Below are 17170 nucleotides of genomic sequence, written 5' to 3'. Positions count from 1 at the left end.
TATATATATATATATATCTATATATATATATCTATCTATATATATATATATATATATATATATATATATATATATATATATATATATATATATATATATATATATATATATACATGTAAAAACGCTGTTGTCCGAACACTCGTATCTCCAAAATGATAACTTTACAGGTGAAGTAGTATAGTATTTTTCCAAGCAATTTTGGGCCATTTCTTTTGGTCCATTCATCATATTTACACACAACGTAAAGTAAAATATACATTTTCAAACTAAGTCAAAAGCTGAATATATATATTTATTTTTTGAGTGGGTATGAATCTGAAGATTGGAATGAAGTCGTTTTCAGGTCAGAGTTGATTTAAGGCTGGTTTTATTGGGTTTAAACAGGGCAGGCTGGTTAAGTCTCGTCACGGTTTCATTTCGTAGAGTTTGACTATGATTTCAGTCAAGAAGTCCTTTGTTGTTTGATCCATGTACATATGTAGAGAAGTGAAATAAAGTTGCTCCAAGGCCTCAGTGCCACAGTGTAAGACAGGCGCAGTTTTACTGGACCACAGTTCACGACATAAACTCTTAAGAATTCCCTGACGTGCTTAAGGTCCTTCTTAGGGCGGTGTATTGGCAAGAACCTCGTGATACAGTATGTATCGTACTGTAAGACAAAGGTTCTGTGCAGGTCCATTGAGTATCCCACCCCAGTGACAGTTTACTACCTTTATTTCTGAAAGTGTGATACAGGGCTTGCGATTCAATGTAATATGATTTTATTAATTATGTAAAATCAATACTGTATTTTTGAGAATCGATAGAGCATCGCAGGTTAAGATAAAATAATGTCGCAACACTCAAGCGTCCTGATATTTTTATACCACTATTCTTAATGTTCCTAAATGTGTCTTGACTTGACAGGTTCTAGGAAAAGCCTTTAATATGTTTGGAACCTGTACATCATATGGACATTTTTACACTTTAAAATGGTTCTTTACTGTCATAGAATGTGAGTAGTGCTAAACAGTGATGGGAGAAATGGTTTCAGTTGTGTGTATTTTAATGTTACAGCTTGTTTATAGCTTATCCTGGTTCATCGTAATGCTGACGAGTCTGTCTGTAGTTAAGTGGCTTGTATCTGCAGTTTTCAAATTGCCTCGATCAACATGACTGTCTGGACATCCTCCCCATTTTTCTGATCAATGTAAAAGGGTTTCTTGGCCGCCAGCCACCTTGAATCAGTTAAACTAGTTTTTTTTCCCCCATGTTTATGAGGCAGTGGAGTTAACTGGGTTTCAGATTGATGTTTTTCCACGGCGAGCAGGGGTGGGTTACCTGGCTGCTCTTCCAGTGTATGACTCGGCAGTTCCTCTCTGGATGAGAAATTATCATCCACCGCTGTCGGGAATCAAAGCAAAAATAAACCAAAGCCCAATTAGTGGCGCAGTGGTGTGGTCTGGATTAGAGTTTCTTTTCCTTGTTCTGTCATTATTCCCATGAGACGGTGTCTCCCTTGCATGTGTGCATAATGAATTAAAGGAATAATTCCTACTGAATGAAGAATGTTCCAGCAGTTGGTGGAAAACAGTCCAGCTTTTCATGTCCAAGAGATTTTTCCCACTACAACTGGACCAAAGTGCTTTGAAGGCCTGAATGGAAATCGCTTGAAGTAACAGTTTAGTAAAAAATCTAATTCACACAGTTTTCCTCTTTCCCCAAATATAGTCTATCCGCCAGGACATGTTTAGTTAGCTTCTTTAGTCTTACACTCAAAGATGGTTATACAAAGATGGTTCTTTAAGGGTTCTTTAATAAAGAAGGTGGTTCAACACAGAACCATGACCGCTCAACCCCTTTGCATGATTAAACGGCTGCATAGTGAAACGGTTCTTCATACTGACAGAGAATGTGTTGTAGATGCTTCTATATAGAACCATAGCACCAAAAAGGGCTCTTTTATTGTAGCAAGCTTGATATCATAACAACAGAAGAACCCTTTTGGTGCTGTATAGAATATCAAAAGGGTTCTGCATAGAACTACATTCAATACATTTTCCATCTAGAAAGGTCTCATCTATATAGAACCATACTGAAATGGTTCTTAAGACTGGTGGAGAATGTGTTCTATGTAGAACCTTTTTGAAAAGTGTGTTATATAGCACTAAAAAGTGTTCTTATTTTGTTATAACATCAAACTTGATACATTAAAAGAACTCTTTTTGATGCTATATAAAACCCTTTCCAAAAAGGCTCTATATAGAACCATCTAACAACGCAATCGTTGTCTATCTGAAGAAGCATTTTATGATCAAAGAACCATTTAATCTTGCAGAGGGTTCTTTGAGTGTTCATGGTTCTATATAAAACAATTTTCTTTACCAAAGAACCCTTCAAGAACCGTTTTATAACCTCTTATTCTCCAGGGTTTATTCTGAATTTACATGACCAAATCATAAGGCAAATTATTCAGTAACTGCATGAAATAAATGCAAATTTATATTTTATTTATATATTTATTTTTTGTAAAAGTTCCCCTCAACAGACAATGTGTTTTATGATCACACATATTGGTATATGCTTACAATTGACTGCTGAAAGCCAAACATCTTGGACGCTTTTTGTATTATTTTATAAAAAATTTTACAGGGTTTATCACTGAAGAGACACCATCTGTTTATAGTTTTTAGCCCAGATTTGTGGAAAATGGGTCGACTATCAGTAGACAAAAACATTGAGTTCGGCTTCTTTTATTATAAGGGTTTAAAATGACATTTATGTGACATTTATGACCCATCTATTTGACTGGAAAGAAGACAGTTACAGCTCTCATATCTCACCCACATTTTGAATGTAGCTTATGAAATCTGAAAGTTATGAAGAATATGATGAAGTGCATTTTGGAACCACCATTGGCGGCAAGGAGTGTAAGAGGCTACGAGGGTCGCGCTGAATTTTGCTGGCACAGTATGACATACTGTTATATATAAAATGGCCAAAATATCTTGCATTGATAAAAACAGTATTAGCAGCTACTGTTCAATTCAAAGTCTTTAGCGCAAAAATTCAGACTGCAAACTTGCCTTGATTGATCTACGATCTTTTAAAACTGTGTAAAGTTGCTCGTTTGCTAAGCAGTTCCTTTAGTGACGTTGGAAAGTGTGTGTTCACTGTGTGAACTCATTGTGTCCTCTGTCCTTCGCCTCACGCTGCCTGAAGTGCGGGTCAGAGCTGTGCTCTTCATTAAGAGGAGATTAATGTTTCATGTTCAGATGGTGTGGTGTGTATGTGTTCATGAAGTCTGGGAGGAAGTCTCAGTCTGCCTTGGGCCGCCTGTGTCTGTGTTTATAGGGGAGATAACTCACTGTGTTTATCAAGCTTCAAAATCCCAGAGAAACAAACCTACGTGCAGTCACGTCTTAGACATCAAATCATCTTCTTGCTCATTAGCTTTTATCATTGTTTATCCTCTCTTGTTTTCGTCATGTCATTATGTTGATTTGTTTTTGTTGTCCTTCTTCTGCTGCTACTGAAGCAGGTTTTCCATGTTTCTTCCTCTTCTGTACAAAGTTTTGTCTAGGGATGCAACTTCTAATCTGACTACTGATAACTAGTGATGATTGATAATTAACCTTCGCTTTTGCTTTAAATTTTTCATAGATACTGAAACTATACATTTTGAAATGACTGGATCGGTATTGAATGATTTTAGCCTGCAGGCATTCCTAGAGGACATTAACTTATAGATAACATAAAATTTTTTCCCCTTTTAATTTTATCAGATGAACTGTGTATGAAGCAATTTGTCTCTGTGTTGAGCTGCTAGTGAGCAATGATGGCTGAAAGGGGAGGGCCGAGAAACCCCTGCTGTTAAAACAATTCACACCTCTCCCCAAAGATCGCATTTAAACATGGCAAAAACATTTGTATTAATTGTTGACTTGCTTGCTCACCTACACATATAAAAAGGTGGTTCTTCAAGGGTTCTTTTGTAAAGAAAATGGTTCTACATAGATCCATGAACACGCAACGAACCCTTTGCATGATTAAGGGCCTCTTTACATCAGAAATAAATGTTCTTCAGACTGCTGGAGAATGTGTTTTGTATGTTTCTCTATAGAACATTTTTGAAAAGGGGGCTATGTTGCACCAAAAGGGTTCTTACATTGTTACACACTTGACATCATAACAGTAGAAGAACCTTTTTTGGTGCTATATAGAACATTTTCAGAAAGCACATTCTCTACAGCACATTCTCCATCAATCTGAAGAGCCATTTCACCATGCAAAGAACCATTTAATCATGGAGGGTTCTTTGTTCATGGTTCTGTGCGAAACCATCGTTTTTACTAAAGAACTCTTGAAGATCCATCTTTTTTAAGATTGTACAAACATGAAAATCCAGTTTGTTTTTGGTGTATACACTTTTTCAGTGCAATTGAAAAAAAAGCATAGTTCAACAAAGGGACCTCCAAAAAATCTTATGGCTACTGTAAAAAAGGGTTCATGTGTTTTTCCCCTGAACATTAAACAACTGAACATTTGTTCTGAATCTAAAACTTGGCCAAACTAAATCTAGCCACATGGCTAAAGCAAGAATGGCTGTGATCTTCATCTGTGTTTTTTCACTAGCAGAGAAATCATCTTTAGATATCAGACAGGTCTTGCCTGATCTAATACATTAGGAAAAAGGGGGAAGTTGTGTAAACAGGATGTTTTTTTTAAACTCCATTGATTGCTTTAGGGCTGTTTATTTGAATCATACCCATAAGCCTCTCATCCTCTTCTTTGTGTCTGCTATGATACGTCACACACGTGTTGATTCTCAATAAATACCCTGAAATCCATCTGTCTCACTAGACTTTACACAGCGGGTCCTCAGGCTTTTACCGTACTTGCATTAATTTCCTCTTTAGCGCTTAAATATTCACTATGGTCAATAGAAAGTGAAAAAAATGGGTGGACAAATGCTCCTTGTACAGTCTTTGAGTTTGGCCTATTTTGCGGACGCCCTGGCTCAACTCAGCATGTCAGAGGTTTGTTAAATCTTCAGCGCTGCTTTAGAAATTGAGGGATTGAATGAATTAGGATGGAAATTCCATTGCATGTATGAAGAGGCTCTCTGTGGCCTGTGCACAAAGAGCTGTTTTAACACTATATTTAGTGTCCCCTTCATATGCAGTAATGAGTGAAGGAGTCATTGTCCAAGAGGACTACAGCAGCCTTATAAAATTCCTCCCATGCACTTAGTGCTCTTTTACTGAGATCACATATTTTACTCCCATACACAAATGGAGCAAAACAGAGAATTGTTGTTCCTGTGGAACAAAATGCTCCACTTGAATCTTTGAATCAGACATTTCTGCATCTCTGACAACTTTATACAAGTGACTAATCATATTCTTGCCGTATTTTTGAATTGTGCATAACTGTTGTGCTGCTCTTACACCATCTTTGGTCTCTACTCCTGCATCTTTATGTTGTATCTTCATATTCCACACTGTTTGAAATAAAGGGGCTGTGCAGGTACATTTTTCACTCACCAGGGTATAAACAATTCACATGTTCTCTCAAAGGTACAGCAGTAGTTTTTAGGTACAAATGTGTACCTTAAATACGTTTTCCCTGTGAAAAAGTACATATTTGTACCTTTTCATAACATAGTGTTTTAAAACAGCAATAAACTAAAAAGCCTGAAGACGAGACGGGGTGTGTGGTACCATTATGTTCCCTGACTAAAGGTACTGTGATGTAGACTTGAGGGTACCACCCCAGTGACGAAAGGGGTACCGCCCCAGTTTAGTACCTTGATTTCTGAGAGTGCAGTAAGTGCAGCATATTTTAAAAAAATAATTGCAGTTTTTATATCTATTTATTTTGTTTTTGTTCTGGCTTTTTAAAAATCATGAGTTGATTTTATACATTTGTGTTTGATATCCTTGCATTTATGTCTCATCCTAAATTAAATATGCTCTCATACTTCAGGAGATTTTCTTCATACATGATATACATTACAATATTTATATATAATCATTTTTTTTCAGGTTTGATGAGATGTAACAAACAGAATGCTGCAATAGTGTCACATTTAAAGTAGTATCAAAAACTAAATGCCGTGTGTGAAACTTTTATTAAAGCACTACATTGGACTAATTACTGTGTGCTGTCTTTGCACTGTAACATGCATTTGCTCATTTGCTCTTGAAGTGTTAATTTTATCCACAATGTGTTTAGAAAGATATAGTGTGATATGACCATAATGATAAATATCATCATTTTGCCTCCTCTAACCCAAATGACCTCTATGTTTCCTTTAAAACATTAATTACCTTTTAATGTTTTCAATGCTAGCATAAAGTGAACAGTCATTTTATTAAAGCTACACTTTGTAATATTTTTGTTATGAAAGAAGTAGCTTAACTGATTGTGGAGCAAATAAGAACAAACTAACATATGGTGACCGTGTGCTGCTGTGAGTCGCCCTGTAAAGCCTTAAATAATCATTTAAAAGTCAGAGGCATCGAGTCAGGGGTTTTTCACACCACATTGTACATCTTTACGTATTAACGTCACACAGGCTCAAAAAAAGGTCTTAATGTTTTGGTTTCAAAGACCTCAAAATCAACATCATACTGATGTGATATGATGACAACAGTAAATAATTCACTCACATCATCAGAAGACGCATCTTTCACAAAGTTTAGAGTGCGTTTCTCTTTGAATTCTCATTCAATCGAATTCAGATTCATTTGTGGAGGTCCAGCACAACCAATGTTACAAAATGTTCTTCTGCACATTGCATGCAATTATACATTTTCATCAGTGAGGGCTCCAAATCCCCAAATCCTACATAGTGTTTCTTTAATGAGACTGTAATTATTTTCCTTTATTTTCTTTTGCAGTGCTACTGCCATGTTTGTCATTCTTTAATGTGGATGAGAAGAATGGGATGTCATTCAGTGGCCCTGTGGAGGACATGTTTGGCTACACCGTGCAACAGTTTGAGAACAGTGAAGGAAAATGGTGAGTTATTGTGTGAGACTGTGCTTGAGTTACTCTTGCAGGTGACAGTATTTGAATACTGAAATCACTCTTGTGAGATTTGCTATATTACATCATGGAAAGTCAGGTGAAAACTGAAAAACTTGAATTATGGGGTTATATGCTGATGTTCAAGAAGAATACTTAATCATTTTTCTGTATTAATGACTGTAGGGTATTGAAAGTTTAGAATCTACACTTTGCACAGATATCAGAATTAATGTAAAAATTACAACATGCTTTTGTTATCACTGGCTATAAATGCTGGCTATAAATGCTGGGTTAACAAAAGCATCCCAGTAATGCACTAAAGTATTCTAAATACTTGCACTAAAGCCAAAAGTATTCACTCACCCATCCAAATCATTGAATTCAGGTGTCCCAATCACTTCCGTAGCTACAGGTGTATAAAACCAAACACCTAAGCATGCAGACTGCTTCTACAAACATTTGTGAAAGAATGGGTCGCTCTCAGGAGCTCAGTGAATTCCAGCATGGTACTGTGATAGGATGTTGTGAAATTTCCTCACTACTAAATATTCCACAGTCAACTGTCAGTGGTATTATAACAAAGTGGAAGCAATTGACAGAATGACAGCAACTCAGCCATGAAATGGTAGGCCATGTAAAATGGCTGAAGTGCATAGTGCGCAGAGGTCACCAACTTTCTGCAGAGTCAATCGCTACAGACCTCCAAACTTCATGTGGCCTTCAGATTAGCTCAAGAACAGCATAGAGAGCAACATGGAATGGCTTTCCAAGGCTAAGCAGCTGCATCCAAGCCTTACATCACGAAGCAATGCCGTGCAGAGCGTTGAAAGCAGTGGTGTAAAGCACGTTGCCACTGGACTCTAGAGTAGTGGAGACGTGTTCTCTGGAGTGACGTCACATTGCAATCTGATGGACGAGTCTCGGTTTGGCAGTTGCCAGGAGAACAGTACATGTCTGACTGTGTTGTGCCAAGTGTAAAGCTTTGGAGGGGGGATTATGGTGTGGGCTTGTTTTTCAGGAGTTTATCTCGGCCCCTTAGTTCCAGTGAAAGGAACTCTTAATGCTTCAGCAGACCAAGAGATTTTGGACAATTTCATGCTCCCAACTTTGTGGGAACAGTTTGGGGACGGCCCCTTCCTGTTCCAACATCACTGCACACCAGTGCACAAAGCAAGGTCCATAAAGACGTGGATGAGTGAGTTTGGTGTAGAAGAACTTGACTGGCCTGCCTCAACCCGAGGCAGCTCCTGACCTCAACACCTCTGGGATGAATTAGAGTGGATACTGTGAGCCAGGCCTTGTCATCCAACATCAGTGTCTGACCTCACAAATGTGCTTCTGGAAGAATGGTCAAAAATTCCCATAAACTCTCTCCTAAACCTTGTGGAAAAACTTCCCAGAAGAGTTGAAGCTGTTATAGCTGCAAAGGGTGGGCCGACATCATATTAAACCCTAATATTAAACCCTATGGATTAAGAATGGGATTTCACTCAATTTCAAATGCGTGTGAAGGCAGACGTGCCAACACTTTTGGAAATATAGTGTATATGCAGGCTGATGAAATGTGCTTTTTAAAGCCTCAGAAGAATGCATTTACTCAGTTTTACACTCCGGCTGTGCTTCAGCTCTGTTTACATCTTATTCTCACTTGATCTCTTCAGACAAGTGAACTCAAGTGAAGCAGAGATGTCATAGTGTAGCACTTAACCCGACTTAGCTATCTGTAACACATCAGGAGACCCTGTGTAACACATGCACACTTTTCAGAAGCTACCATTTTAAACAAGCATACACAATAAGAACAAATATCAACATCTATATCAAATATCAAATATCAAAATGTCTTCTTTTATTTTTACTCTGATGGCATAAGTCAGTAATAGGTGTTTCCACCCATTGATTAGAACTGAGTTCTCACGCAGAAACTATTGCATTGCTTCATCAATAAAGGCAGCATGGAGCTTTATTTTCTTTTCTGTTAGTTCACAGAAAGCTCCAATTCCACATACCAATCCATTTTACTGACCATCTTGGACATGCACGCTTGCCAGCTACCCATATTTGGATAAGATGGAGACACAAACATGACGAATTAATCAGCAGAACGAAACCTTGGTTCATTATTACACTCCAAAAAAAAGTGTCACTTCTGCTGCACAACCATCCCGTGTCACACATTTTTGCTCCCAACAAAATAGCCAGCTGGAGACAACCTGCTGGACAGTGAACCCTAATAAAGCCTCATGTGTGCTGCTGTAAAAGGCTGAGGAGTGTTTCACACTGATGTGAAGTGTCATGTTTCTCAGGAGGTACACGCTCTCCTGTGTGCTGTAAACTCCAGGCCACCCTCAGTGAAGTCTTTACTGCAGCTGACCAGTGAACCCAAAAAGATCCCATTATCCTCACTAATTGGGCAGTTTATTGAGCCAAAAAAAAATACATGTGCCATATATATATATATATGTAAGTCATATTACCTTGAAGCATTAAATGGTGTTCAAACAAGGTAACACTTCATTTGGATGGTCCATTGTAGATACTTTGTAAATGTTCAGTCTGTCTAGAAGTAAAAGTCAACTAAATATCCATTAAATGCAACTGAAGTTCAAGTATGATAGAGTTTATTAAATCTAACCCTGACCCTAAACCTAACCCTAACCTTAGCCTCATGGCAAAACCTACACCTACTCCTAACCCTAAATCTTAATGATACTGTTGTTATGAACATCACCAGAAAGCTTGCTAATGATTTAAATATCTGTAAAGCATCGCAGAGGGGAACATCTAAATAAACTGTGACCAAACAATGTTACAAAAAATGTTATAACATTGAGTTGTGTAAAATGTATATCACAGATCTCCACATGAAAATACTTGAAGGCTGGTCATTCCTTGCTGAAATATTATGCATACATGATTTTAAATACTCAGTATTCAAAATATGAAAACAAAAATGTATATGTTACGACCCCTGGTTGTAAAAGTCTTTCTTTGCCACTACCTGGAAGACATTCAGAGCTCTCTCCCCTCTAACATAACCTGGAAGCATTCATGTTATGGGGCAGTCATGGGCTGGAGATTAGGGAACTGGTTCTGTGACCGGAAGGTCGCCGGTTCGATCCCCAAAGCCAACAGTACGTGATTAAGGTGTCCTTGAGCAAGACACCTAACCCCCAACTGCTCCCCGGGCTCTGCGGATAGGGGCTCCAGGCAAGTGTGCTCACTGTCCCTAGGTTGTGTGTGTGCTCACTAGTGTATATGTGGTGTTCACTTCACGGATGGGTTCAATGTGGGGGTGAAATTTCCCTATTGTGGGACTAATAAGGGTCACTTAATGTTAATGAAGTACCCCAGATCAGCATGGCACGCTACTCTTCTTTTCTTAAACTGTGAAACTCAATGTGAGTTAGGGACTTACAGTAGCCATTTGTATTTTTGTTTCTGTTGTTTGAGGTTAGTTAGTGCTACAATCCTTAGCTGTTTTGTCTATTATTTTGGCATATTGCTTGAAGCCATCACCCTTTTTATAGATTAGACTATTGCAAACTTGCAGACATAAAAAAAATAAATAAATAAATAAAATAAAACAAAATAAACTTGAGCAGCCTGCTGGTATAGACAGTATCCTGTGTTTGGTCTAGCAGCAGGTCTGGGGAGAGAGCTCACTCCCACTTTGTGTTCTGGCCTGACCCTAGACCAGGTCTTAACAATATAGATGTCCTGATTGGCCCCTCCCAGTACTGTCCATGTGCTCGTGTTGTTTACTTCCCAGTCCTGTATATGTGCTTCTGTTTTGGTTTTCAGTCCTGCCTTCTTGTTTCATGGCTCCACCCCGATTGTTTCCACCTGTTTCCCACCTGTCCCTCGTTGTCCTGTTTTGTATTTAAACCCTGTGTTTGCCCTTTGTGTTTGCTGGTCTTTGTTTGTTTGTGCAGTTTGTACTGTTTGAAGCGTATGTATTGTTTGAAGAGTTTTGTTTATTTCTGGTCTGTTTGGTGTTCTGTGTTCATTTTGTCATGTCTGTCCCTCCTGCTCTCCGTATTGGCCTTTTGAACCTGGACTATCTTGACCCTGATTTTGGATTTGCCCATAATAAATCTCGCTTGTCTCCGCACATGCATCCACCTCAACATCACTCCCCATCATTACAATAGGACAAGTAGTATTTATTGTAAAAAATGCTGAATTTGCTCTGATTAAAAGCTACTTCTCTCTTTTAAAATTTCTTATTGTCTGTGGGTTCATAATTTGAATATTATTTTAATATTAAATTCGTTAGTATTTTGACATGAGGCACTTGATGAAGAAGTATCCTGTGGCTCTTTAAATTGACAGTAGTCACTGTCAGCTGTACTGTTTATTCTGACTGTGCAGTCATGACAAAACATCATGCAGTAAATCAATTTGCAGGCTAGCTGTAAAATAATTGTGGGTTTACAGTTCTGCTGCCACTGTCACACAAAAGAAACAGTTGCAACATATTAGCCTGACGGCCAATTAAAATCAAGTGTCCAAAATCCATCCCCAGGGCCATATTTGATGCATATAAACAAAACATTACATTACATATGATAGGGGCTTTTTCTGCTACCATGTTTTCTGTCACTGTGTAAAATAGGCTCCATCTACCTCATAAAAATGAATATACTTTGATGTGTAAATGTTTGGAATGGCAGTTTTTTTTTCACTTTGTTAGATGTTGTTTACCTAAGAAAATAAAGATGACAAAAGCACTGAGAAATCATGTCATTAAAAGAGAAGAGCAGATTGAACGTCATAGATTCATTAATGCGTAACTACACTTAAATGTATTGAATGAATAAAATTTCAGTGATGCTTGATGCATACATCAATACATAATCATGCATAAATTCAAATCTTTTCAGTAAATAAACTGCCCCGGGTGCTATAACACTTTGTAAGCTCATTCAAAAGATATACATATTATATTATATGTACTATAATTCTTGTCCATAAAGCAGTGAAAGAATTGTGAAGAATGCTTTAAGAAAATGTGTGCAAGCGACGTTATATACTCATACATAAGTATATCCAAAGCCAAGAGAGATACATATCACATAAAGACGGAATAATTACAGCAGTTACTGAAAAACTCGCATATTAATAACTGAATAAATTTAAGAAGGTAATTGAATCAAATTCATTTAATTAATTGAATTGCTGTCAAAACACACTAATTTAATTGTTTCCAAGTCATTTGTATTCTAATCAGCTCTCTCGGTTGAGTCGAAGGCCAGCGTTAGAGAGTGTGATGTTTACGCAGAGTGCTTGGCCTGCTGATATCCGCGCTGTTTTATCAGGCCTCATTTGACTGATGGAATGCTAAAGACTGGAGTCGTTTACATGTTCTCAGTTTGATGCCCAGTGTTAACCCCAGCAGCTGAAGGGTCACTTTTCCTTCTGAGAAACAACATCCACTTAGAGTTGGCCGGTGGGAAGTAAACTCAGAGCTTAAAGTAAGGAGGACTCGATAGGTTGGATATACGTGCAAGTCATATTTACTGGAGCACCAGATTGTTCACCTTGAAAACAGACAGTTCCTCAGCTGGCCTCAAATTAAAAGTTGACAGATACATTCTTGACAAAACCAAGACAAAAATAACACAGAAACCACAGTTGAAAAAACTGAGATTACACAAAACATGAAGTGAAATCAAGCACTCTGTGTTGTTTGTGGAAATAAACCGATAGCTTAGACAAAAACAGTTCTCAGTTTTGTGGTTCGGTTCCGTCTCTAAAGTTTTCTTCTTTCATTTTGTGCTCGAGTTATAAAGCTAATGTAGCTAGTACGTAATGGAAGCTTTTTAGCATAGCAATTAGCATGATGCTAACTGCAGGCCTGAATCATCACTTGCTTGTCTCAAAGTGTTTCAAATAGACTTGATTATGTGGTTTCTTATATTGTATGTCACACTGTTATCTATAAACATGATAAACATTATAAATAAACATGTATAAACATATATAAACATGTATAAACATATATAACATATATAAACATGTATAAACATGGACTGAACATGGACTAAAGATGGGACTGCAGAGGATAAACTCAACATCTAGCGCTTCTTAAGGCCATGAGGACCATAATGGAAATAAGCTGTAGGGCTTTATTGTGAATCAGAGGCTGTGTTTCAGAAAGTGCTGAACTCAGATGGCTGATCATTTTCAGATTTTCTGCGGGTGCCCATTGGCCGGGTGTGAAGGAAGATATTGAGGGTGTATTTGGACTTAAGCATGATTTGTATTCCAGTTAGTACACACTTAAAAAGATCTTCAAGGCTTATTTAGTAAAAAAAATGTCTATATTGAGGCATGAACACTCAAAGAACCATGATAACGGGTTCTTTGCATGTTCTTCAGATAGGTGTTTCAGAGTGTGTTTTATATGGCTCTATATAGAATCATATTGAAAAGGGTTCTATATAGAACCGTACAAGTTGGTTGCAACAGATTCTCGTCAACAAAGAAACACTGGATTGGATTTTATTTATTAGTGACTTATTTGAGACCAAGAATGGAACTTTGTTTATAATGGTGGGAAAATGGGGTTTATTTTACCGTAGCTTGTATAAATATATCAGTGTGCTATAATGGGTATGCTTGTCTGTAAAACGGAACCTTATACAGTTCATTTCACATACTATGCTGCACTAAATCCAAAATTCAGTTTTAAGTACTGATGATTTCTGCCATGTCCTCACAAAAGAATACTGTGACATATTGAGACATGATTTATCATGAGAACAATAAATATTGTCATATTGCCCAGCCTTACCTGGCTATATAAATATCTCATCAGCATTATGGATATGCTGTTATAAATTAGAATAGGGATTAGAGTTAGAACAGTCTTATACATCCATCAGCACCACAACTAAAGCTTTAAGTACACAAATCCTTTTTGATGTAATGCAAATTGTGGAAATTGGGGCTCTTTTCTGTTAATGGACACACCATTAACGTAATGTGACACATGTAGAGTCGCATGTTTTTCTTTTGTGCTGCGAAAACAAAGAACCAATTAGTTCTACAGAGTTTTGAGTTTTGAGTGGGAGTCGGCTTTCACAACACCTTTACTTTTGCTGTTTCATTCTGTCTTGGGCTTTGCGGTTTGAAATGTTTCTGCCTCTCTCTCTCTCTCTCTCTCTCTCTCTCTCTCTCTCTCTCTCTCTCTCTCTGTCTCTCTCTCTCTCTCTCTCTCTCTCTCTCACACACACACACATTCACACACAAACTTATCCAATTGACAGACAAAATCTGTGTGTGTGTGTGTGTGTGTGTGTGTGTGTGTCGCCGCCATCAGAACAAAACCTTCTATCTCCAAAATGGTAAAAAAAACAACTTTACTTTGCATGTAAGTCAGGGAAACCAGCCCTTTTCTGGGTTTGTTTCTTTAGGTCCATTCATCAAGTGTTTCTGCTTGTAGTATATTGTATATATGTATACATGTATATTGTAATATTTTACACAAAAAAATGACAATAAACAAATTAATATTCCAAATAAGATTACAAATAAATAACAGTTCAGTAACCCAATTTCTCATAGTTTGATTTGAGCTGGTTTGAAGAAAACAGGTTTGATGCGTGACTTCTTGTTGAACTCCAGCCATCACATGGATTTGTCCAGGTCCATCAGCAGCACCTAATTTAATTGAATGAACTATTGATTAGATAAACCAGGTGTTGGATGATAACCACAATGAATAGTGGGCTCCCAAGAGCTGAGGTTTGGAAATGGTTAAACAAACACATTAACGTAATCAAATCTCTCTGTTTTTCTCTCTCCCTCTCTCTCTCTCTCTGTATCTCTCTCTCTCCCTCCATAGGGTTCTGATTGGTTCTCCTCTGAAGGGTCAGCCAGCCAAACGGACTGGAGATGTCTACAAATGCCCTGTGGTTGCAGGCGGTTCTTCAAAGTGTATACAATTAGACTTGCCTGGTGAGAACTGGCTATCCAGTGTGTTCTGCTTTGTGTGTGGGTTTGTATGAGAAAGTGTGTGAGGGGGTATTTGTGTGTTTTCTGCCACCCTGTTTCGTTTTGATTCCTCAGTAACATTTTGGTGAGGTTGGTTCACAGCAGTTAAATTACATTCATTTGCATTCTGGAGCTTATGTTGTCTAAGAAATTACGTTTGCCTTCCAGAGCTTTTGTTTGCATTTCATATTGTGGTACTTAAAGCTAACCAATGTTTCATTACAATGAGAGCATAATTAGTCTAGTTTAATTGGATTAAGTGCAGCTCAAGGGTTGCCAATGTCATTCTTGCAGTTTTTTGCAAGGGAGACATGTCTGGACAGCAGGTTCACCCACCTGTCAGAAGGGATGTGTGTGTGTGTGTGTGTGTTGGCTCTGACTCTGAACCATGGCTGGACAGGAAGTAGTGCACATCAAAACAGGAAATGCCCATGTAAACGGAGTAGTAATGATTTTGACTCTCATTATGATGATCTAGATAAGCTGGACTAGAGCTGTAAAGCCCGGCTCATTTCAGCGTCTCTTACTGCAGGCCTCTGTACAGACCTCTGAGGTTGTGTGTCATTTTGCAGTCGGTCTTATGCCCAAATAAGGAATTCTGGGTCTAAGCCATTTATTCTTTGTGGGAAAACTGAAGTGGTGTAAAACTGCTGTTATCACGACTTGTGGTGCAAGCTCAAAACATTTTGTTCTCTGAATGTGCCTGTGCCTTCTGAATTTATAGTCAAAAAACATATAATACTACATATACATGCATGCTTCAAACAAGATCTCTTGGTCTCCTGTGCATTTAATCTTACAAAAGTAAGGCTACTACTAAACTTGAGCACCAGTAGCCATCTGAGGAAATGATAAGTCATTTATATGGGAGGTAAAAGGAACTGATGTTCAACAGCTGCCTTAAACGCCTTGTTGGAATTTCCTTTGATGATGCAATCTTGTAATGCTCGACAACACTAGTCAAAACAGAGTGGGCGAGCTGACCAATCAGGGAACACTGGGCTCATTGGGAGGCTTAAAGACACAGAAGCTCTAAAAGAGCATTTCAGAGAGAGGGTGAATGGAGATGCACAGTATGAGAAAATTAGTGTGTTTTTGGAACATTGAATGATATAAATCTATTCTAGTAGAGCCCAAATATGCAATTATGAACATTGAAGGTGAGCGTAATAGGTTCCCTTAAATACCACATTGACCGTATATACATGAAGATGTTCTGTAGGTATGTTTTAGAGCTTTCTAAGAAAACAGAATCAGGTTTCAGACATCAGACAAAACAGCTTCAGGTACTTAGAGAAAAACATGAGTAAAAACAAGCGTCAGCTCTCATACAATAGATGAAACAGGCGGTTTCAAACAGCCTCAGGAGAAATGGTAGAGAAGAAGTCATCAGGCTAAGCTGAGTCTGAGTGGCATTCGCAGTTCCATTCTAGATTACAAGATTAATTAGTTTCGCAAAACTTGACTATACTGCTGTGTGACTTAACTATGCTAAACCATGACTGTTGAGACACAACTTTTATGTTACACATTTTGGATTTCCTGCAAGGTATGCATTGAATATGGACACTTCCTCTTTTATTTAATTTTGTGATGCTGTACCTATGATCATTCTTGCTGTCCATGTCTCTTATGTTTCTTTTTTTTTGGCTGTCTGTTGCTCCCCATCCATGTTTGGTGTTTTGTGAAACAATAAAAATTCTTGATCACAAAAAAAAATATATATTATGGTATCTTGACCAAATAAAATATGACTCAAATGCTGTCTCTGTGATTGCTCCAACGTCCACTTCAGTGCCAGACATGGTTAAAAAAAATACTGGATGCAAAAGTGTAGCTTTTATTAGTATCATTATTCTGAGCAGTAGTTATATAGTCATCTATATCAGCTAATGTTTCTCACATCATAAGTTCTGTACACATTATAAGGTCCTAGAAGCATCAACAGATGCTTTTATTCTTAGAGAAAAAGATAAAAATAGTAGCAACACTTTTTCGTCTGGTAATTTTTGGAAAGCCTGTAACTCTGAACATAGGACCAAACACAGTGACAGCTTCACTGTTGTTGAATAAATTTTTAAAATGGAATTTTACCCACGGCAGAACTAGTTCAAACGCTGAGTTCCTCATTTGGGCATGCCACTGATTGCAAAAT

At 37.8% G+C, this 17170-nt stretch overlaps 1 protein-coding gene across 1 annotated transcript in view; it reads left to right on the top strand.

Moving 5' to 3' along the window:
- The window catches only part of itga1 (integrin, alpha 1), an 89169-nt gene that overhangs the window by 30412 nt on the left and 41587 nt on the right, over positions 1 to 17170 (top strand). Inside the window, exons 2-3 of the mRNA XM_017711262.2 lie at positions 6885 to 7005; positions 14867 to 14979. Of these exons, the coding sequence (XP_017566751.1) occupies positions 6885 to 7005; positions 14867 to 14979 (234 nt within the window). The remainder of the gene's footprint in view (positions 1 to 6884; positions 7006 to 14866; positions 14980 to 17170) is intronic.

The sequence above is a fragment of the Pygocentrus nattereri genome, chromosome 18 (genome assembly GCF_015220715.1).
Source record: "Pygocentrus nattereri isolate fPygNat1 chromosome 18, fPygNat1.pri, whole genome shotgun sequence".
NCBI lineage: Eukaryota > Metazoa > Chordata > Actinopteri > Characiformes > Serrasalmidae > Pygocentrus > Pygocentrus nattereri.
The sequence above is the reverse complement of the archived record's forward strand: the minus strand, read 5'-3'. Positions and strand labels throughout refer to the sequence as shown.